Source organism: Contarinia nasturtii, unplaced genomic scaffold (assembly GCF_009176525.2).
Source record: "Contarinia nasturtii isolate CC-2019 unplaced genomic scaffold, AAFC_CNas_1.1 Cnas_scaffold_476, whole genome shotgun sequence".
Lineage (NCBI taxonomy): Eukaryota > Metazoa > Arthropoda > Insecta > Diptera > Cecidomyiidae > Contarinia > Contarinia nasturtii.
The window spans coordinates 101,061-126,808 of record NW_022197829.1 but is presented as its reverse complement, the minus strand read 5'-3'; the positions used below and the strand labels follow the sequence as shown (position 1 = coordinate 126,808).

Genomic DNA, 25,748 nt, shown 5'->3' with positions numbered 1-25,748 from the left:
TTATTTTTTTTAATTTGTTTATCAATATTTAATTTTAAATATATATACATTTTAATTTACATTCAAAATGCTATTATAAATGAATTGACGCCAAAAAAATTCAAAACAATCGAAAATAGTAATATGGGAGCCAACTAGAATCTCTGCAACTTCACGCAATTGAAATGAATTTCAATTCATTTCCCAATTTGAATGTAAATGGTAATTGAAAATTCAATTCAATGAATTGAAAAAAATAAATTGAAAATTTCAATTTGCATTATTTAATGGTAATTATGATTGAATGAATTGGCATTGAAAAATTCGAAACACTGAATCTGACTACAAAATCATAACATTTTTAACTGTATGTTGAAATCAATCAAAATACCTATAAATAAATACTATCAATTATTTTAAGTTAATAAACTTAACTGGGTTAAGTTAAAGTTACTTTTCTTTGAAATTTATTAGTAAATTCTGTTACAATATACAAAAAAATTACTTTGAAAAAACTGACCGTTGGCTACCTAGTGTGCCAATTAGTGTCATAATTTGAGATTATGGTTTTGTATTTTATATATCGTAAACCAAGGCTCGCTAACATTGACGTAAATGTGGAAGAGTACGTTCATTTTGTTCATTTTTATACATTCTAATGCTGCATTGGCATTACTTTCATATTAGCGTGTCTTGATAAAAACTAATAATTCATTTATACTTAACTGACTGTAAGTCACTTTTTTTTTGCATAAGGGTAATTAGTTTTACATTGGCGAATTGTATCAAATTCATATCATATAGAAAGACCCATGTTGAACTTTTTTTTTTGGCCAACTACGTAAAATTTAAATGAATGATACTACGTCAAAGGAATTAATAAGTTGAAATGGTATAATTTTCGATTCATTTTCAAGAATACAGTTTTTTTTTATTAATATGGTACATCAAAGAGGCAAAGCTCTCTTTTGATCCATTTATTGTGACTATTTTTCCATCATTTTTGATACGATTATGTAATGTTAATTGTAGTTTTTATTGAGAATAGTAATATAGGAATATATTATTGGACCACAGAATTTGTTTCATCGCTCGATTGCACGATACAAATACAAACAATTGCAACATCATCAACATTTTTTACTTGAATTTTAATTAGATGTTTAATTTTGACAAGCCCATATTTGTTTCACGGGAACGTATTGTATTTAGAACGTCACGGTCGTTATATATTAGCAGCGAAGAAATAATTTCTAATAATGGTATATTTCGTTTGGGTTATTGTTTTTTCCGTTACTTTTCTTTTGATATTCTTATAGATTATGTTTTCGATGAAGTTTACAATTTCGAAAAGCCGAAAGTGACATTTTTTTGGAATCGTTTTTCTCTGTTGTTTGTTTATTTTGTGATCGTATTTTCCTTATAATAACTATAACTATAATAACTATAACCTTATAATAACTATAACTATGATAATGATAACTCTGAAATATAGAATAATAAAAAACGTCGACTGTGTTCCGCTGTAAAATACGAGATTTGATTGAAAACTGTAACTATGTACACGACAATATTCAAATAAGATGTAATCTTGGCCGGTAGAAAGTTTTCCAGAGTTAGGTAGAGAAACAAACACAAAGCAAGGAATGAACATTCAAAATGTTGATTTTCATACAAAACTGAAACAGAAATATCTATGGATAATGATGTGGCGAAATGTGGATGTTGAGCACGGGCACTAACACACGGTCAAAACTGTCCGCAGTGTATTGTTTAATTGATGTGAAAAAATCTGTTATCTTTCGTGCAGTGAAGAGTATTTTGGTCCCGTGTGGAAGCTATCACACAGAATTTGAATGTATGTGTACCTTTTCTATATGATCAAGCATGAAAATTATGCGCATACTATATTCGTGAGAAGACATAACAAATGAAGCTTCCGCTCATCATTCCGCCACTATTTACATAAAGCAAACCAAAAACTGAATGAGCAGGAGATTTTTTTGCGCCATTTTGCAACGTTTTGCAACGCAACTTGAATAAAGATACTTCATATATGTAATCTTGTATTTTTGGCAAGCCTGTATTTCCAAGGCCGGCCGTCTGATTGAAATAAAAAATGCGCCGTTAAAGACATCTTGGAAAGTTGATACTATTATGGTTGTGAGGTAGAATCAAATCAGGTTTAATTCGCCTATGATGCATATCTAAGGTAAGTTATATATATAATGTTTGCAAGTACATAAGTTACTACATAATTGAAAATTCGTCATCAACCAAATTTCAAAACAAATAAAAAGCTCTTCGTAATTATAATTACTCACTCTTTCTATGAATTTTCACGACTCAATTTTTATTCACGACTAAAACTAATTTCGCTCAAAACTAATTCGTCAAAAAATAACAACAAAAACAAGACAAGATCTTATATTCTGCTTATTTTTCTCTCTTTAAACAGTCCTTTGTTTCTTGATGTTTTGCTTACGTCGTAATCATCAATATTGTTTGTTGTATCATATATAACGAAACACAAAATAAATTCCGTATATATATGTATATATATAATTTATATATATGTTTGTGTGCATTTTCATATGACATGCGGTATTTTCCTCGCACTGTTTTGATGATGAGGATGATGATGACGTTACGATATGAACCACCAAAATATGTAGTATAGTATAAATATGTGCGCCTATTTTCATAAAATGACCTTGAACTCATCAATGTATGTGCTGTACGAGGCCGGCTTGCTTTTTCTATCATATATGATCTTTTTTTACACAACTAAACTTAAAAAACATTTTTATTCAGTTACAGTTTCTAGTACTCTAATTTTCTTTATATTTTTATTTATTATAAAATATTAATAATTTTTTTTAAATTTAATTAAAAAATTCAAAACAATATTAAAATCTAAAAATAAGTGAAAATAAATAAATTAAAATAAAAACAAAAATAAAGAGCCCTCGTAAGGTGTAAAAAAAGAAATGTTATCTAAAGCGTATTGGTACCGCTTTGCAACGGTAAAGGCGTATGAAATCACACTAGCCGCTGAGTAATTGAATTATAATATTTATTTTATTACATAATTCGTCAAGATATTATTTTTTTTATCTTTTTTGTTCACATTCACATTCTTTTTTTTATATTTCTAAATAAAATGTAATACAATAATCAATATATAACTTGCTTGATAGCAGATTTCGATAGGGACAACTAATGACATTTTGTGATTTGACAGCTCGGCCACGGTTTGGCCCCCTTGCTGAAAAGTACCAATAAAGTTAAAATAAACACATTTTTAAATATTATTTCTAGCGGAAATTAATATTCTTTTAAAATTTGTGGGATTGGTGTTCAAAACATTCCCAAATTTGTGAATATATAGAATATCATTACGTATGCAAAATAATTGACTGACTACTTAGTTAGCTAATTTGGGACGTTATTGACGTAGCTCACTTCTTTTGCTTACGCGATTCTCACAAAATTGAAAGAAAATGAATTTCCACTAAAATAACGTTTTAACATTTATTTTGACTGCGAGAGTTTTTGGTTACAAAAGCTATGCAGTAAAATTAGATTAGAATTATTTCATCTCTGTGAACTAAGGTATTTTTACAAAATGTATTAATGTAACTTCCTACTCACAGAGAAGAGGAATAGCGATATTATCATACACAGGTTGAGAACTGTGAAATTACCACCAATACTATGAACGGCATAGTGATGTTTTGTACTTTCTTTGCTGTCACACTGCTGTGCAATTTTACCGCCAATGCTATCTTGCGAGATAATAACATTGCTCAGCAATACATACAAAAATCACTATGCCGTTTACAGTATTGGTGGTGATTTGACAGTTCACAACCTCTGTATGAGAATATCGCTATTTCTCTTCTCTGTGAGTAGTGTTAAGAGACGATTCATATGATTTATTGTGCACAGAGAGAAATATTTGAGTGCGAGTTACCGTGTCTACCCCTCAAAATGAGTTACGCACTCTATTTTACTCTATTTTTGGTGTTAATTTCATCCAAGTGAACGCATCATAGTAAAAGAAGAGATACCTGTGTAGTCATATGTACGTTGAACGCATGCGGCTATGACTAAAAATAGAGTAACATAGAGTGCATAACTCTTTTTGAGGGGTAGACGCTCTGCTAACACCGCAAGTGCGAGTCACCGTACTCAATTCTTTCTCTCCGTATGATTTGGATTTATTTGAGGTAATTTGAATCAATTTGAAAAGTTATTACCTAAAGACTTTTTTAAATTTCAAGTTTGGTTATTGAGTTAAAAAAACATTTAGAATAACATGGGGCGGCTGTATCATCACATTTCAAACTTGGTGTGGTGATTAGTTCCGAAATAAGGTTTTAAAATACATGGATTTATCCATTTGAGTTGAGAGCGCTCGCATCATTCATAACTTGACTATTCTGCTTACAGCCGCTCATTGGAAAATAATAAATCTCATTTTATTTTTTAATAACACACATCTTATAAGGCTATAATTTATTATTGTGACGTCATGAATTTGACACACTACTGCCTCTAACAGTTGTCGAGAGAACTACGACATCATGGCTTTATATGATGCTTCAAGTAAAGCGTATGCGAAAGCTGTTTATATGCAAATCAATATATGGTTTTCAAGATAACCATCAGGTTTGGAGCTTTCAAAAGAAGGAATTAAGACTATCTTTGTGAAGTATAAACCGTATTTGCTCTTTAATTTCTACAGTTTTTTTTACAGTATTTAGTACTTTATTTTCTCAATTTTATAAATCTTTTTTTATAATATTTCGATTATCTGAATGTTCAATGCTTATTTTCGTTGTAAATTTGTGCTTAATGAGCGTATTTGATGAGGTCAAAAAATTAGAATGTTTTAGTTTTTGTTGTAAAAATGATATCCTTTTTTCATGGCTCGCCTTAATATCAAGAGCTAGAACATTCTCAAGAGTAAAGTTGTTTGTTCCACACGCGGATTGCAGATATAGCAGCAAAACGCAAATGCAGCATTGCGCATGCTAGCCCACAATCTCTTCGATTGGGAATCATTGGATGTACATAATCGACATACTTATGTATTTTTGAGCGTATAAGTATGAATGGGGGAGGTGTTGATTTTATTTGAAAACGCCCCAGAAAAATTCTGTATCGAATCTAGTTAAATTTTCCTTTTTTGTTTTTGAATTTATTTATATTATTTTAAGCTATTGTTAAATTTTATTGTTTTCTCGTTTTTATTTTTATGTTTAAAAATATCTTAACTACTTTGGTATACATTTTTTTAAGACACATATAGACAGATTGTTTACTTGTTTTATTTCTCATTTTTCCTACTCATTATTCCAAATTGGAAAAAGTATAACGAAATGCACAAAACATACATAACAGTTATATTTGAATAGATTTAATAGATCTATTGAAATGTTTTAGCAAGATATTTCACTTCAGCAAGCTGGTTTGAAAAAGCATTTTGTGGTCATTCTTCAAAAAACTACACATGATATTATGAAGCAGTCAATTGATTGGAATCGATCAAAAAATGGAGATAAAATGCTATTCAAACATTTCCGCATTGATGTCATATCAGTGATATGTGAATCGTTGAATGAAAAATACTTCTTATTTGATTCTGAATAATAATACTCTAACATGACGTTCTTTTTCATATAGATTTATTATAAAAAACATCATGTCGTAGTACTCTGCATAAGGTATTTTTTTTTTACCGCAGCAATTGATACTAATCAAAAACTATATCAAGTTAAATAAGACAATAGTTGTGACATATAGATGTATGATTGTGATTCCAACATCAACACCAGGACCTTTGATCGCTTGTAAAAAATATCTAAAGAAATTTATAAGTTCTGCTTCTGCTTCGTTAATAAATGAGGACATATTAACAGCTTAAATTATTTGAACAAATATTTATATATTAAAAAGCCCTTTACACTCATAAACTCGTTTCTTGTAATTCTCCAAAAGACGATCAAAAAATATTGGTTAAAGTCAACAGAATTTTCACCGGAAATTTTTATGCAACATCAAACAAATCTTATGCATTCTGCCATTGTTTCGATTATGGCAATATATAGTGTTTAGAAGGTATTTTGCACGATAAATAAGATTAAATGAGCTGTGGGGTGGGTTTGCGCTCGAAACATTCAGCAAAATTGATGTTTTTGGAGACAATTTTTTAAATTATGATTTAGATATCTAAATTCAGTGTTTGACGTTTAAGAGAAAAATGATTGTTGTCCAAAAATCGAAAGCTATCACTTTCTGATACTGAACTTATCCGCCGGATTATGTAAGTAGATGTAATAATAATAATAATAATAAACAATGCAATGCATATAAATTACAGGGACTACCGCGACATATTTATAGTAAGATATTTATTTATAATACTTAGAAATAAGTCTTATTTCGTTGCGTGCACGCTACAATGCAAACGCACGACTCTGCTTGTACAATGTACATACACAGAGACGAAGAGCGCAAAGGCTACTCTGTGTTCTCTGTGTATAAACAGAATCTGTTTGAAGATAAAGACGACTTGAACTGACAAATATTCTTTCTAAATAGAGTGTAAACATAAAAATTTGCATGCTTAATAAATGATAAATAAATAATTTTTTATGTTTTGTGTTGTGAATGTGGCGCGATAATTGCATGGCTTTATTCACAGACTGAGTATCGCCGAGTATTGTTAATAAGTTTAAATTTCAGACGGATAAGTTCTCATTTTTTTTTATCTTATTGATATATTTTCGTTGATTCTTTTGAGTATTACACCAGTGCGAGTATTACACTCACAAAATCAAAAAAATATGATATGCATGAACAAAACAAACACAACACAACACAACACCAATTGATTTGAATTCCTTTGGAATATTTTTAAATTTTTGAAGTATAAAAAAAATTATTGACATTAAAATCCGTTGCATTCATTTAAACGATCAAGCTGCTTGTAAGAATGACAAACAGCAAACAGAATAATTATATTGTTCGTTGTGCGCACACAGCAGCAAGAACGTAAGACTCTGTTTATACACAGAGAACACAGAGTAGCCTTTGCGCTCTTCGTCTCTGCGTATGTACAAGCAGAGTCGTGCGTTTGCAATGTAGCGTGCACGCAACGAAATAAGACTTATTTCTAAGTATTATAAATAAATATCTTACATAAATATGTCGCGGTAGTCCCTGATAAATTATAGTTTATAATTGTCAGTATCTTAGATTTTTTTTATTGTAATGAACAACTTGACAGTTTTGATTACTATTGTTCTTGCAAGGCAATGTTAACAGTATCACGTGTAAATGAAACAAGTGGTTTACGCTAGGGGCTCGGAAGTATTTTTTATTGATGAAAAAACACACATAATCAGAAATATTGATATATTTTGAGTTTAAACAATAATAATCACCATATTCACGAATATTGGTACATTTTGAGTGTGAACAATACTGTGAATAATCATGAATATTCCCAATATTTTGATTATCGTAAATATGAAAATGGCGGCAAATGATGTATGTCATTTTGTGGAATGTTATTTATAAAATCAGACAAGCTTAGAACACTTTTACCTATATATTTTTGATGTTCTTCAGTCAAATTATTTTTTTATCAAAGAAATATAAGTTTTTTAGGCTGAAATCTCTTTTTATATAATAAAAACAACAACTATTAATTTTATTTTGTGTTGTGTGTGTTTTACATCGGTGCCATATACGAGCTGAATAATGACAAATAATTACGTAAATATGAGAAATATTCAAAATATTCTCAATATTTTCCATATATACACCACATTCATACAAAATTGTCAAAACTTTGTTTATTTTGATTTTTTTTTCATGTTCCGAGCCCCTAGGGTTTACGTTTCTATTCCTTCAAGGAATTTCTTTGAACTATTTTAAATAAAAACTGAATTTGATATTGCCATAAAGCTCTTCCGAATAAATTAAAGACAGTTCTTATTGCATTTATCTGATGGTGAGAAATAAAAGAAGTTGTTGGGTTTTATTGAACGAGTATTTATTTGTTAAAGTGTGCAGTATTGTGTACGTGCAGCTGCTGTAAGCAAAAGTTAATGTTCTGAAGTTGGTAGACAGCCCATTGCTTCAAAAGTTCATATTTCACGCTCAGGTCGTATCTGGATCATTATGTAAAAAACTATCGTTTATACGAATTGGAATCCATTTTTATGGATCCTCACACTTAACCTTGCGCTTACGACTTACTCATGTTTCTTCAACGTTTGAAAAGAATAGTTAGGAAAAATGTGAAAGAATAAAAACATTGACTTAATTGTAAAATATTTTAAATAACACGTTCATTTAGTATTCATCACTGATAGTGATATATTTCGTCTGTGGTTTTCAAAATATTCAGTATGTTTTAGTTTCGAAAATGTAACATTAAATGTTAGTTTTTTGATACAAGATTTTTAATGACTCCTCTGCAACTCAGTAAGTTAACGTGAAATATTCTCTCTTCATGAGCTAAGGTACATTTCAAAATGAATTCAAATCATACATCTGAATGTTCTCATTTAAAAGATACGATTACCCATTACAAGCAAATCGTAGCACTGAAATAAAGAAAAAAAAAAAACAAACGAAAGGAGAAAAACAGAACTAACGAGCAATGCGAGTCTCTAATGTGACGACTAATTCCATCTTAAGAAAATTATTTGCATTTACCATATGTTTTTAACGTGCTCGGTTGCGTTAATTATTGAGTATCATGATGTACACATATCTATAGATTAGATCTAAGTATACTTAAGCGATATTTGTGATTGCAAATTTTGAGCATCTTAAGCCATTCTCAATACATTGAAAACATACAGTTAGTTTTGCATACAAATGGATTGTTTCAGGCTCTAACCACCGAGAACGCTTAAGAACTCATTCATTTGTATTCTTCTGCCATATACCTTTTACAATTTAAATTCAATGGACCAAAGAAACAAGCGAGCTCAAACACACACACATACACACACTAACACACAACAAATATATTAGAAATGAAAGATTTTTGCGTTAGCATTCATCGAAGCTGGGAATCGAACTATATATACTTCAAATGGGCATCCAATGGACGATATTGTTTTCCTTTTTTCCAAATGAATTTGATATATCAATACTGTCACTTAAAAATTACACAGTCATTTTAATGAACTTAATTAATTCAATTACACGTAGTATGATTGCCTATGGGGGGCAATATAAAAGAAAACGGTTGGCAAATCAAATAAGGAACAAAAGGGTAAAATGTAAAGAAAACACTCCATTCCACTTGTATTTTCCTTAAAACTCTACGCTGCCTGCACACATGAACAAGAGGCCAAAGTGAAATAAAATATCAATTAAATCCAACCCTTTTTCCCGTGTTAGTTTATCATTCATTCGTTCTGTCACTCGTCGGCACATAATCACACACTTGCCAAATGCCACCACACTTTCTCACTGATGAAAATGAGACAAAACAAAAATTGAATACATTAAGTAAAAAGGTATACATAAAGAGAAAGAGACATTTTCTTTATTTAAAGATTAAACCACATCAAAAACGAATTGGCTTGATTGGCCCAGATCGAACCATCTCAATTTTGTTGAATCTACACTTCAAAAGGTTGCTGAAGTTAAACGAGTTTAAGAAGATATTTCTCATTTCTTTATTTAATGAACATTTAAAAAGCTGACTACCAAAAAGGCCTGAAATGTACAATTTATTATCGATTCAGATTTTACCTGAAACAAAAGTGATCCAAAAAAATATATACGTGAATTGATATGATTCATTATATACAGCGATAGTTAAGACGTATTAAAGTGTTAGGATTAATAAAGCAACATTTTCTGAATAAATTCGGTGAGAAACAAATAATAATCTAATGCAAAAATATCCATAGTGTACAAACTCTATTTGAGTTTATCAGTGAATCAATGCGTAAATTGAAAAATTTATTATTTCAATAAAAAGCGTTTGGAAAGTTCAAAAACACACAAGTATCGTTAAGGTGAGAAGAAGAGATAAATAGAGATAGAAGGAAAGAATGGAAAGCAAAGATCTACTTTTAAAATGATAAACGAAAGTGGAAAGGTGAAAAGTAGAAAATATGATTATGATTATATTTCTACTGATGATGACGATGTGATGTTGTATGTCTGGTATATTGGAGCGCGCGCTCAATTATATTGGCAACAAGAGAGCTCAGACATTGAACCCTTTTAAGTTAAAGAAAATCAGTTTAGTATCAAAACATTAAAATGTTTCTAACCAGAGATAGAGAGAGAGAGAGAGAGAGAGAGAGAGAGAGAGAGAGAGAGAGGGAGTATGAATTGAAACTCTGTGATACATACACTTTTTTCCTCTTCTATCTTTCATTCGATCTTGTTGGTCTTTTTTTAATATTCTCGTCAATGGTGCATCTCTCTTTCTCTGTTTATTTCACATAAAAGCGAAAATCATAAAAAGCATTTTTCTTTGGGTGCTCTTGCAACTTATAAAACGCAAAGTATATATCGAAGTGAGTGTAGTTAAGAAGAGTCTATTTGAATCGTTGCATGAGAGAAAAAGAGATAGAGACTCATCTTACTTTGACTTTTCTTACTTTGAATGTTCAATGAAACATCGGTTGAAAAGTACTATTGTGATCAAAAAGTACACATAATTGATTAAAAAAATTAAAAATCTTTATTTATTCTTCTAAATTCATTTCGTCGCCTTCGAAGTAATCCCCCTCGGCCGCAATGCACATACGCCAACGTTTTTTCCAGTCTTCGAAACAGTGTGAAAATCCACTTTCAGGTATGGCCTTCAATTCACGTGGCGATTCACGTTCAATCTCTTCAATCGACTCGAAACGATGTCCACGGAGCGGTTTTTTGAGTGTAGAAAAGAGCCAGAAGTCACACGGTGCCAAATCAGGCGAATATGGAGGTTGCGGAACGATATGAGTTGAATTTTTGGCGAAATAATCACGAATAATTAATGCAGTGTGAGCTGGTGCATTATCATGATGCAAAAACCAAGAGTTGTTTGCCCATAATTCCGGCCGCTTCTTTCGAATTGCTTCACGCAAACGACGCATAACATTCAAATAATATTCCTTGTTAACACTTTGGCCGGTTGGAAGAAATTCGGAATGCATCACACCACGATAATCGAAAAATACTGTCAACATAACCTTGATTTTTGACCGACTTTGACGAGATTTTTTTGGTTTGGCTTCACCTTTTCAAACGATATTCGGCGGACTAATCGGCTGTTTCTGGGTCGTATGCATAGATCCAAGTCTCATCTCCCGTAATGATCCGTTTTATGCACGATTGATAGTCAGAAAGCATTTCTTGACACACGACGCTCTTTTTCGATGAAATTCAATGTTTTTGGCACTAATCGAGATGCACAACGTCTGAGACCCAAATGATCTTTTAAAACGGTTTGGATCGACCCAAATGAAATGCCAGCAATATCAACAAGGTCTCTAATTGCCAATCGACGGTTTTTTTGCACAAGATCTTTTATTTCCTTGACGTGTTGTTGATTAGTTGATGTTGTTGGTTGTCCGGATCGCATTTCATCTTCTACACGTTCTCTGCCCTCTTTGAACTTCTTATGCCACTCATAATAGTTGGATTGATCACTGAAGGCCTTTTCTAACATTTCACACGTTTTTATGGCCGAAATTTCGTTCCGCACACAAAATTTAATGCGAATTCTTTGCTCAACAAAATCTGTCATTATGAAAATCGCCAAAAGAAATTTTGTGTATGCACATCAACAAGTGTAACTCAACATGTGATGCAGATATTGACATGATATTTTGTACAGTTATAAATGACAGTGCTACCAACCCACAAAAAAATATTTACACGATTTCTTCATCCCGCGGATTTGAAATTATCAATTATGTGTACTTTTTGATCACAATAGAAAGTGACAATACCAAAGTTGACATGTATAATTCACAAAGACAAGAAAGATAACGAAATACAAAAAAAAACTAATAGACCCGGCCAAATCTTTTTGCAAGTAATACGAAAAATATTAGATGAGAAGTAGCTACGGAGAACAGTCGAGAATATATGTACTTAAAATAGAATTATCTTCGCTAATTTTATGCTCCGTGTTGTCTTCTGTTGCACGGTGATGGTGGTGGTGGCGCTAGGATCTTTGATACAGCAATAACAAGATATGATGTAAACAAGAAAATATACGGTATTTTCTCAAATAATCAACAGTTATGAGAATGACTCTAGAAGGCCTGCTTGAAACTTCTTGTGTCAATCTATGTATAGTCAAGATAAACTATTCCATTTGGGTACAATGTTGGATTTTCTATTATCAAACATTGTCCATATCACATTTCAAAACACTCTAGTTGGCAACGAAGATGATGAACAATTTTTTTTATGGAAACAATTTATTGTATCTATTTTAGTACTTCACTTTCTTATTTTCAATTTCGGCCACTAAAAGAAGAAGAAGAATCTCGGAAAAGCAAAGATAATGGGAGAAAAAGTTACCAAGTAGAAGACAAGCAATTGACATTCGTTGATATTTACCACTTTGTGTGCAGTTCTCTCTAATTCGGAAAATAAAGTACGCAAGGAGCGGCCAGTCCATCGTTTTAATCCGCTTAACAAAAGTCTATTTTCGGTTGTTTAAGTATGTTTGCATGAATAGATGAATTCTAGTGTGTCCAGAAGTTTTCTTGAATTTATTTGGTATACCAAAATATTTCTTTACTATCAAAATGATAACACAAACAACACGTGAAAAGGAAAAACACAAACAATATCTTAGTTTTCCCGGCTTTTTCGAACGTCATTTCAATGAAAAGCATAGAGAAAGATATTATGTGGCGATTATTTTGAGATTGTCTTCCGATTGTTTGCAATTGCACACTTTTACCTAACTACTACTACGTCACAACACTTATCACAAAAATGCATCAACCCGCTTTCGATATGATTATATATATGAAATAAAATTGTTGCCATAAATATGACGAATATAAACAGTTTTTGCTTAAATTCGGTCTAACCTCTCTACTATTGGCATTCATGTATGTATTGAAATGTATTGTGTTTTTCCAAGATTTAATGTAGGTACAGTGTACACTTAGTTATGATTTTTTTTATTTATTCAAGTGGTTTTTCACGAACTGTATCCTAATTACCGTATTAATTTGATTTCAACGATATTTGTACCATCGAGCCTAAAGATAATGCTTATCTCTATGGGGGGCTATAATAAAAAACAATAACGATATTTAGAAATACAAACATATTTCCACGCAAATATGTATTGATACATTGATATATGCACCGCGCATGAATTGTTGCGGTAAAACATAAAGCGATGTGTTTGGCCAAGAACAAAAACAATCTAGCTGAACCAACGAAAGCCACTCAATGTCTGCTACGTAATTTTTTTATTATTTTATGGAACGAAAAATGAATTAATACATCTCAGTTAATGTGTACTATAGTATGATGATGAACGACATAAGCTAAAAGTGACCATCCAAATTAATTAAATCGAGCACAACAATCATAAGAATCAAACAAAAAACACCATAGATAATTTCATTATAATCCATAATAACACAACCATAAAAGCAACCATCAAGATTAGTACCAAACCAAAAATTCCCTCGAACCATTACCAAGTGGACCGATTTTGTAAACACAAAAAAATCTCCTTCTCCCTTAATAAAACTGGTTAAATAGTTCACTTTATGGAATTTTGTATGTAATATAGTACATATTGTTGTATGCAATGGAGTATGCAGCTATGACCTACGTTTTTTGCTATTCATACACTCTTTTCTTCTTCTCTCACTCTATCTGTAACACAAAGACACGTACATACATGCATCTGAATACGGGGGGTCTTTTTTAATACATTTAAAGAATGAAAGTATGAGTGTTTATACTGTATAGTGAATACTCTAAATAAATATCATCGTATCACAGAAAAATAAAGAGGGAACAATATTTACACGCCATACAAATTGGATGCAGAATTGATATATCTTATAAACTTCTACGGGGTAGAATTCAAATATGAACGGCATTCATTATGATAAATACATCTGATCATTATGGAACCTTGAAGGGTACAAGATCTTTTGATTGCACTCGTAAATGTTGAGTTTGGTGAACAATGAGTGGTGACTCTGTTGTGAAACCTCAAATTCACCAAAAAAAATCAAAATGAATTATTTCACATATTCGGAGAAAAAAAAGACTATGTTGGAAAAGACGTAGACTGAACAATGCAATTGAATCAAATTTTTATTTCACAGTGGTGAAAAATAGGGCGAATACGAACCGAAGGAAAATTTGGTTGGAAGCATAGATGATGACGTAAAAAAATTTAGGGGGGGGGGGGTGATGTCAAAATTCTGTAGGGGGTTCCTGGAAAAATCCATGGGGGGTCCCTGACGATGTCAACAATTTGTACGAAATGAGGATAAAATCGTTTTTTTTTTTTGGAAGTCACTTTTTTGGCAAAAATCCCTAGCAAATCGAAAGAATTTTTCAACTCCAAATTCTTTAGCAAATGACGATAAAATCGTTTTTTTTTGCTCTTCACTTTTTTGGCGAAAATCCCTAGCAACACGGAACTGTACAATTCGTATGTTGACAAAATGAATTCTTCACTGAAGTCCGACTCAACATCGTTCTGGCGTTTTGTCAACACGAAGAAAAACAGTGACTGTGACCCAAAATCGTTGCATTATGGTGACAAATCATCGGTTGATAAGATGGAACAAGCTGAAATGTTTGCAACATTTTTCAAAAACAATTTTGCAAATCAACCATCTCTAATTCAATCGACAGCACAAGCGTCAACTCAAACAAACTCTAACGTTAATAATTTCATTCTTAACGAATTCTCTGTTTTTGACGAGTTGCTAAAAATTAACTCTAAGAAAGGCGCGGGACCGGATGAAATTCATCTAATCCTTCTTAAAAATTGTGCTGCCTTATTATACGAACCGCTGTCAATGATTTTCAATGATTCGCTTTCCACTGGACACTTTCCTACGAGATGGACCAATATTCAAAAAGGGATCACGCTCTAACGTTGGAAATTATCGGTGCATTGCTAAATTGCCAACGATCGCCAAGTTTTTTTTTTTTTTTTTTATTTATTCACCGTCTGATCACAGACTGAATTTATCTCAAAATTTGTACAATATCGTTTACAATGAAACACTACCCGATCGATACCCAGCTACCAGCCTTTTCGACTTCGGAGTAGCAGATATCGATTGTGTTCACTGTTAATTACTGTTTATTACTACATAAAAGTTACATTTTTCACCTATCAATAAAAATCACATTTTCCAATTTGACAATACTATTTCTAAAAATTTGTCTTGATGCTGATGCCAAAAATTGTTCTCTTACTAAGTTAAAATTTCTACAAGCCACGTAAAATGGTTGATTATGTGCATAGTCTGAAGGAAACGCTCTGACCCTAATCAGTTCTGTATTTCTTAAATTTCTCTGGTTTTCGTTATATTGCAGTCTTGTATATACAATTTTATTTCTTAGTGAACTAGACACTATTTTACCCAAAAGGAGGTCATAAATTAAAAATATAGAGGCATTTATACGCCGTCTCCAAAGCGGTTGAATATTTAAAACATCACATCTAAATTGATACGGTGGTAGCACAAAATTCTCGTCTCTTTGGTAAATAAATCTCAATGTCCATATCACAAAATCTTTCTGAATTGATTCTATTCTATTGGAATGGATACGGTGATATGGTTGCCATACAATACTCGCGTACTCTAACTTTGATCTTACTAGTGCACAGTATAACATTTTTGCAGATTCAATCGTAAACTTATTCTTTAATGTGCGTTTAATAAAACCCATTGCCCCATGTGCACTGGCTGTAATCGCGTCGATGTGATTGACAAATGTCAGCTTCGTGTCAAATACAACTCCCAGATCCTTGTGTATGTTGATCCGTTCAAATGTATGTTGGCCGTTGTTGATCGCATAATCATAGTTGACTATGTTTCCGCTTTTTGAGTATGTCATAACGAAACATTTCTTCAAGTTCAAATGCAGGCTATTTTCAGTACACCATTCGCTCAATTGATTAATGGCATTTTGAAATAATAAGGCATCTATAGGCGATTGTATGGTTCGGATCAATTTCAGATCATCTGCGAATAATAAAACAAGTGCATTTGATACTATTTCGACAATGTCATTAATAAAAACAATAAAAAGACAAGGTCCCAAAATACTTCCCGCTGGTACACCAGATGACACAGTGAAGGTCCGTGACCTTCTTTCACCGATTCCAACAAACTGCGTTCGTTCTGTCAAATAACCATGTATCCATTTGACAAGCTGTCGTCCGAATCCGAATCCTACCAGCTTCTGCAACAATTTCTTGTGGTTCACACGATCGAAGGCTTTCTCAAAATCGGTGTACAGCACATCTGTTTGACATTTTTTGACCATTGAGTCCATCGTGAAATTTACCATTTGGAGTAAATTTGTTGAGGTTGATCGATTTTTCACGAATCCATGCTGATTATGGATAATTTTGGAGTTTACAAATGTGTCGATTTTGTCATACACAACAATTTCAAAAAGTTTGGCTATTGTTGGTATGATCACTACTGGCCTGTAGTTCGCTGCATTGCTCTTTTTACCAGCCTTGTAAATTGGCACAATTCTGGAATTTTTCAATGCTGCCGGAACACATCCTTGATGCATCGATTTACAGAATAGCGCTGTTAATGGTTTCGACAATGAGTGTGCGCAGTTCTTTAACACTTTCGGCGATATTCCATCAGGACCGGCTCCTTTGTTCTCGTTGATGGATTGCAATGCATTCAACACATCGGCTTCAGTGATGTCAATGTCAAATGATACGTCTCCGCATTCATCCAGCAATTGATTCAAGTCGATAATGTCGCTTCGTGTGTACTGATTTTCGAAAAAATCAGCGAATAATTCTGCTTTCGATGTGTCTGTGTCTGCAGTCTCATTGTTGTATTCAACAGTGGCCGGAATATCACTTCTCTTTCTTCTGTCGTTTACAAATCGCCAAAAATGTTTCGGATTTAATCTGATTTGCGATTGTATGCGGCTAATGTACGACTGGAATAGTTGACTTTGCAACTGTAAAAACGAATCCGTGATGGTATTGTATTCGTCAAAATTGCCAGTCTCTCTTGCTCGTTTGTATGTTTTCCTCCTAACATTTTTCATGTGCTTCAGATGTTTCGTGTACCATGGTGGATCTGTGCTTTTTTGTACGGTGATTTTTGGAATAAATTGGCCTATTGCCTCGTGTAGAACATTGCCAAATAATTGGAATGCATTCTCGAGGTCATCAATTCGATTTATTCCCAACAAAACATCATTTGTAACGAAAAATTCGTTCATCGCATCGAAATCGGCCGAGTTGTATGCATATATTTCCGACGCCTGCGGGGTTGTGGGCTCATTTCCATCAATTGTCACTTCGACTTCAATTGCCTTGTGCCAGATGTCGGATTTTACCAATGGTCTTGTTGATTCAATCAACGACATCTCATAGAAATTGTTTGTGAAAACAAGATCCAAAACATTTCCGGCCGGATTAACAATATTTGACAGTTGGTGGAATCCACAGTCGAACATTGTGTCAAAAACAGCAATGCCACCTTCTGTAGACACATTCATTGGCAGATAATAATTACCATCGTCTGCTCTGATCCATTTGACACCGGGCTGATTAAAATCGCCGCAGACAATCACAGTGTCATTCTCATTGAATGGAATTAACTTCACAATCTCCGAGAATTCCAGGAATTTCATAGTCTCATGTACTGACCGAATGTACACAGCAAATACATATACATTGCACGAATCGAAAGCAATTTTGACACATACATGCTCCAGGCCACTATTCTCCGATAGTATCACTTTCTCACTGTTGAATTTGCATTCCACAGCGATCAAGACACCACCACCGTCGATTCTGTCGCTTGTGTGTTCCGACCGATCACCACGATACACGTTATATCGTTTCCCGAAATGCTCAATGTTTGTAATACTTTTTTGTAGCCAAGTTTCAAAGAAAGAGATTATCTGAAATGGAATTTCTCAAATCTGATGGTTGATTTGAATTGTACATATTTTGTACATTTTAACGACGTATACACTGGAGGTGTACGAAATTTAAAAAAAAAAATCCGTAAATCGAACTTTTTTGATTTTTGAACTTTTGGCTCCAGATAGTGACCCGATGAAAATTTTTCAAATCTGATGGGTGATTTGAATTGTACATATTTTGTACATTTTAACGACGTATAACTTTGGTGTTGTACAAATTCGGGTAAACATTTTCCGGGTTTTGATATTTTCAATTTTTAAAAATCCAAATTCTGAAAATTTTTTGTTGGTACATAATCATAATAATTGTTGTACATAATTGTACATAATTAGTACATTTTAGTAGTATATACGATTTTTCGAAAATTGACATCGACCGGAAATTGACTACCTATCCATTTCGTGGCTAATCGTATCTCATCGACTTTGTCTCGAATAGAATGTGTATTCTGAATATACACATTTAATTTGATTTGATTCGAGACTATTTTTGGCGAGGTTTTTGCTTGTTTTTGATGTGGTGTCAATGTTTGTTCTATTTCTCTTTCGGTGATGGTGATTTCGTTGTGCTCGATGTTTGTGCGAGTCCGTTCGGTGATTTCCCAGTAATGTTGGTCGTTGATCCGGTAAAATCCATTAAATCTGTTTCCGGTGGCTTGCTGATGTTTTTCGGATTTAATGCAGGGAAAAAATCACCTAAAGTTTTGTTCTGCAAGAACTCACGCACAAGAACATCTTCTTCCCACACTTCCGGATTGATCAAAATGTCAAAATCGTCCTCAAGTTTTTCGAATATTTGAATAATTTGGAGATCAGCAAGATGGTAGCTGATAAAATAGTTCCATAACAACATGCTTTTATGAAAGGTCGCTCGACTTCGATGAATCTTTTAGAATTCCTGCAATATTCTATCAATGCAGTGAACGAAGATAAGAAGGTAGAAGTACTTTATACTGACTTCAGTAAGGCATTCGACATTGTTGATCATTCGATTTTGATTTCAAAGCTGAAAAACTTCGAACTGCCTCCTAACCTGATCGAATGGATCAAATCGTATTTGTCAAATCGTCGTCAATTCGTGAAATATGGGCAAATGGAGTCAAGTGAGTTTGTCGTTAACTCAGGAGTTCCTCAGGGAAGTCACTTGGGCCCCACACTATTTCTGCTTTTTATCAACGATATTGTAAATTCCATTAAGGAGGACGACATTTTTATCTCTCTGTTTGCTGACGATTTGAAATTGGAACCTTCAATCGCTAACACCAATGACTGTATCAAAATCGAATCGTGCCTGCGTCAATTCTCAATGTTTGCACTCAAGGAGTATCCAAACGTTTCAAATGACTACAGGATATCATCGTACAGCACTCGCCTGGGCAACCTAAACATGCAATCACTCCAAAGGCGCCGTATCAACGCATCAATTTTATTCATTTTCGACTTGATGCAAAATGAATGGTTAAGAATAATAATGAAACTTAATTTTGGTTCAAACTGGAGTGTCCCGCAGAATTATTTCAAATGAAAGTGTCCCGAATATTTGTTTCAAACTAAAATGTCCCCACAAAATAGATTCATGTAAATTTTCCTAAGTGCCATTTTCATTTGCAATAAATTTGAGGGACACTTCGATTGTAAACTTTTTTTTGAGTCCTATTCATAGAAATTTTTTTGGGGGACAGTTTGAGAAAAAGTATTTTTTTGGACATTTCAATCATAATTTTATGTACTATACGTATATGTATGAGAAGTGAGAAAAAATCTGTTCAATAGGTATCACATAGCAAGTTTATATGAAACTCTCGGAGACTCGGTATCAACCGGCTAAGCCTATGAAGAGACAAAATGCGAATTTCCCTCATCTGTGCCATCTTGTATTCCATAGTTGAACTCAATTTAGTTACAATGAATTGAATCGAAAAAGAGAAAAAAAACAACAACAGTAACATGGCTACATAGATCTGTTGACCAGTGAGATACGTATAGCAATGGAATGAAAGAATGAAGAAAGCGTATATGTGTATGTATGCATCAGCACGCATAGATGTACAGCTCTGTGTGGCCGTGCTATTGTTGTTGTTTTTTCACTTTTTCATTTCAATGCTACAGAATTAAATTCAGTTTTTGCATCTAATTCACACTAAAATCAGATGGCGCTCATTAGCGAGATTCGCAAAAAAAAGTCTCCAATCTCATACAAATATACACCGGCTGTATAGTACATAAAATTATGATTGAAATGTCCAAAAAAAAACTTTTTTCTCAAACTGTCCCCCGAAAAAATTTCTATGAATAGGACTCAAAAAAAAGTTTACAATCGAAGTGTCCCTCAAATTTATTACAAATGAAAATGGCACTTAGGAATATAATTTGACTTAGGAAAATTTACATGAATCTTTTTTGTAGGGACATTTTGGTTTGAAACAAATATTCGGGACACTTTAATTTGAAATAATTCTGTGGGACACTCCAGTTTGAACCAAAATTAAGTTTCATTATTATTCTTAACCATTCAAATAACGTTCACTGCCCATCACTGAAGACTGAAATTGCCCGAAATCAAAATGGACGTAACTTGAGATGTGTCGAGTACTTCAAAATCAATGACAAAAGCTTCAGAATCAATCCATCAGTACCAATCAACCAAATGTGCAAAATGTCAAACAAGGTCCACGAACTATTTTCAACGCAATCAAAAAGTTCAACTTTCAAAAATCGACTTTTTGTCCGCGTGCAATTGTAAATTTGTAACCGCGTGCAATTTGAAATTTTTTACTATTTATAAGTTTTTTTTGCTGTTCGACGGTAATTTTAACAGTTTACTATTAACTACTAGCTATTACTGTAAGAAGTAGCTAATTAGTTATTAGAAATCTTTATTAAAAGATGTGGTTTTTAACGGTGATCAGATGTATACCAAATGTGTATCACTGATTCATACCTCTTTCCCACCAACAAATGTATAAAAAATTATGTACAAACTCAAAAGATTCAGCCAGTCTTGGCAGTGAATAAATATTATTATTATTAAATCAAAAGAATTTTCCTACTTCAAATTGCCTTGCAAATCCAAAAATGGCAGAAAAATCGTTTTTTTTTTGGAAGTCACTTTTTGAGGTGAAAATCCCTAGCAAATCGAAAGAATTTCTCGGCCAAAAAAAGTGAAGAGCAAAAAAAAGGTCCTCATTTCCAAAATTGTTGAGGGTTCCTAAAAATATTTTAGGGGGGTCATCCGACCCCTAGGAACCCTCGTCATCACCTATGGTTGGAAGGCACTATAAGACTAATGATATGTTGCTCTAAATTTTCAAATTGATTCGATTTTGTATTGAATTTGGATTGATTGTGAAGAGGAGATGTAATTCAAGAATTTTAAGAATTCAAAACCATATGTGAGTTGAGCTGAATCTCAAAAATCGACGCGAATACCATCATGATTCCGTCAATTGGATGACGTAAACAAACGTGATCGAATTAATATACTTATTAAAACTGTTACAGTAGATCTTCTAGTTGGTTTTAAGTCGAAAAGTAATAGAAAAATGGTGAAAAACATATGGACAAATCAAATAATGTAAATTTCCGAAAAAGTAGATTTTTCCACTCCTGATATCAATCCTTCTGATTACTACTAATTCCAATCGATGCCATGCACCGTTTTTTATCAGCACTGTTAAAACTTTTAAATAAGTCGAAAAATGACTGCTAGATACGCAGAAAAAACGAATAGTTCTTTCGACACGGAATCTGAAAGTTATCTGAAAGATATGAAAAGTAGTGGCTAATGATGGACAGTACCTGAAAAGTGAACGATGGTAACGTTCAAATACGTTTTAAATTTTTTGTCGATTTGTTGTTGTGCACACAACAAATTTGTGCCGTTTTTAGTTTCGTTAGCAACCGCAACAATGGAACATCGACTATGAATCGAAGTACTTATTAGTACAAAGTTTTTTGATGGCGCTGCTGATATACACGTATTCATACCATCAAACCAGTCATACAATCTACTAATTTTAAAAAATTGAAAAGATTTTTTAAACTTTCTTAACTTTTTGTAGCAAAAGTAATTTTTATCATACCGTGCTTAAGGCAGACGTATGTGTATGCACAGAGCGGACTATATCTGGTTATTAACAGCTGCTTTTTCAGAAATCTCCCAAAAGCGTGGAGTAATATTTGCGGAAAATCGTGTGGCAATAATAAAAAATGTTTTATGGCTCTAAAAAATATTAGATAATGTTGATCATTTTTCAATAGATATAGCATGCCTTGTAATTGGAATTTTAAATTATATGTAGTTAGTAACTACTAGTTACACCAATTTATCACTAAATTCATTGGTAACACGGCACAATTTTTTCATACTTTTCTTTTCAATTAAATTTGGAAAAGAGATAACTATATAGTTTCATATATGAGGTTATGAGGTTAAGAAATTCTCTATTTCAATTCAGTTTCACGAAGTATTCAGTTAGAAATTGGACAACTCATTTAGATACTTCTTCCTTTGTCTGTCTTACATAGCTGTCTTTTTTTAAATCAAATAAGAATTTTTTTGAGTAATCGAATTATATGTAAGTTAAATTACCTCGTTTCAAATTTGCCAAACACAACGAAACGAATAGAATGAAAATCCTTCATCCATTTCATTTTTGCCTTCATATTTCACTGTTTGCGTCCAAAATGAACAATGTGACACACATAATGCAAACAACATTCGAATTGCGTTTCGGGAAATTAAAATTTTTAATTTAAAATAAATCCTTTTTTAAATATTTTGTTTTAACACGGTGGCAAAAAGATGGTGAAACAAAGCGTAAAAAAGTATATATTAACCATTGTAAATTTAATTGTGAGTGAACAACAACAAAAACACTTTCCCAGAGAAAGAAAAAGAGACGAAAAAATGCCCATAACTAACGCAACACGATAGAAAAAAATATATAACAAAATGTGATATTTCATGTTAGTTATAAAATCGGGTATTAGAGAAAATCACTACACGTGTTTCTCTCTCTTTGAATCTTTTCCCGCACTCGCTCATCTCGCGAATCAGCGAGTTGAATGCGTGGCATCGAACGGCGACTAAAAGGGGAAAAACCAATCAAGAACAAACCAAAGTGGAAAAAAAAGATTTCAATAAATGATACGAAATTAATTTATAATGCTTATTTTTCGTTTGATACATATTGATAAAAAGCCTGTCAATTTCGATAGCTTTTCTTTTGTTAGAATTTTATTTTGGGGAATGTCTGAATTCAATGCAATTCAGTTATGATTCAATTAAGAAAGAAAACACAAAAAAAAATAAAGAAATAAAAAAACATTCCTGATTCCAAAATTGGACGCAAACAAAAGAAAAATTGATTTAAAATTGTCATCAGCTCAATGCTCGTTTCGTTGGGTACCGTTGTGCGCGATTTAAATGTGTTCAGTTCACGCTTTTAAGCTTATCTAATGCTTGTCAACGAAGAAAAACCAACAACCAGTGACTACTCTTAAATTTTGTTTTCTTTTCAATTTTTTTTGCTTCATTTTTTATGTCTCAGTTGTCTCCAACGAAAGAAAAACGGATGTTAATAAGAGACGAGCGAGCAAAAAGTGTATTTATTTCGATTTCAAACGATTAATTATAAGCGTTACTGGTTTCTTTCTCTGCGCTACATTTATTTATCCTTTTGTTTTGTTTTCCATTTGTGTACGAGGCAACCACCACCCGCTATGTAAACATTATCAATAATCGTTTCTTTTGCCAAATGAATAGAATAAAAAAAACAAAATCACGAACCATCTAAACCGTTGAGACCACTACGAACTCGAGAAAAATGACGCAAATACAAAAACCCATGCTACCGAAAATCTTTTGCAATTATACTTTTCAAATGTAAATTTAGACATTTAATATTGAGTGAGAACGTAGTCGAAAAGGGGACAAGAAAGATAAAAATTGTGTGAATAAAACAAAAGCAAAATGATTAAACCAAAGTATCTGGGAGCAGAGCGTAAAATAAGGATTTTTCTTGACTACCGAAATAAAGCCTGACTCAAGCAGACTTTATACTCAATAGGATATCACACCATTTTTTTATTTTTTGCAATTCCCAAATTGGTATTGGTAGTTTTCATGATGAACTTGCTGGAAACGACCTGGTTTTTAACCAAATATCACTTTGAAATTGTATATGTTATACTTATTTATCCAAATAAGAGGTTATATTGAAAATGCATATAAATTCAAATTTGTTGTGCCATCATTTGAATAGGTTTGACTGGATTTCAATCGAAATTTTTGACTATCGATCAAAAATCTTGAGTACCATCTTTCTAAAAAAAACTGCTTATTTTACGCTTTGCCTATAAATTATAAAATTTAAATCATAAAGAAGTAAAACTGTATTTGTATCACGTGATTTCTATCGACTTTTGGATATTGACTGTCGTACTCGAGCGATTCAAACTGATTAAAATTGAAATGGTACAAAATATTGTCTTATTTAGGTTAATTGTTTCATGATGGAAGATAACAAGAAAAGGCAAGGATTTACTTCAATTCAACTGTTCAATTTTATATTCCACTTGAAGAAATTTGCTTTCTAATTTACATTCAAATACAACCCATTTTCTCAACAACAACAAAATTATTGCCTCGGTACATAATACATATGGCAACAATTATTTTCGCAAGATGTTTTTTCGTATCTTTTCAATGTTATACTAATAAATAAAAAAAACTTTGAAATGAATAGAAATAAGAGGACATTATAATTTTGGATGGACGTGTCGAATTTTCAAAGAAAAAAAAATATAATGATTATTTGAGATTTTCCTTGCACATCGGTTTTAAATTGGGTGCAGCTAAAATCTTTCATTATTCCGAGACTTTTGACAATTAATCAAATAAGTCGATTTTAGTAGAAGCCCTCAATATGCAAATTCATGTAGTCATTTTTTGTTCATTTTCATTTATGTATGTGTCTTTGTTGTCACTAATTCCTTGTCATCTTTAATATCGTTGTTATTCTTCATTAAATACTTATTAATAGAACATGCATTTTTAACGATGATAATGACCGATTTAGGTAACCATCCCATTCCACAAAAAGAAAGAAGAAAAAACACAAAAAGTTGATAAGATTGTTTCCCTTTTGTGTCGGTTATGAAATGGTTTGTCATCTCACAGTTTCTTATACAAGTACTCTTTTCGTACGCTCCTCTGGTCTGTGTAGCTTTTTCGAAGCCAATTTCAGCTTCAATGTAACTAATTAGTTTATGTCGCCGTAAATCTATATTAAAACCAATCAAACCATTAATACCCACTTAATCTAACGTAGCACTGCATTTTCTTCCTTCGCGAAGCTATTTTTTCTCGTTCAATTCATTTTTCGGTATTAATTTGTGTATGTGTGTATATTTTACAAAATCATTGCTTTATTTTTTTTGGCGCACTCTCAATATCATTTTGAACTATGGACACATTTTTCCATGCAAAAGCCATACAAAAGAACATCTTTTTCAACTCCCATATTCCTAACACACACACACACACACACACACACACACACACACACACACACACA

At 32.5% G+C, this 25,748-nt stretch overlaps 1 protein-coding gene across 1 annotated transcript; it reads right to left on the bottom strand.

Moving 5' to 3' along the window:
• Positions 1-11,356: 11,356 nt before the first annotated feature.
• LOC116338979 lies at positions 11,357-17,871 on the bottom strand. Its single transcript, XM_031764577.1, has 2 exons — positions 16,719-17,871; positions 11,357-11,679 (listed from the first exon to the last, which is right to left on the bottom strand). Exons 1-2 carry the CDS (start codon positions 17,869-17,871, stop codon positions 11,357-11,359), a joined length of 1,476 nt encoding a protein of 491 aa, XP_031620437.1.
• Between the last annotated feature and the right edge of the window lie 7,877 nt (positions 17,872-25,748).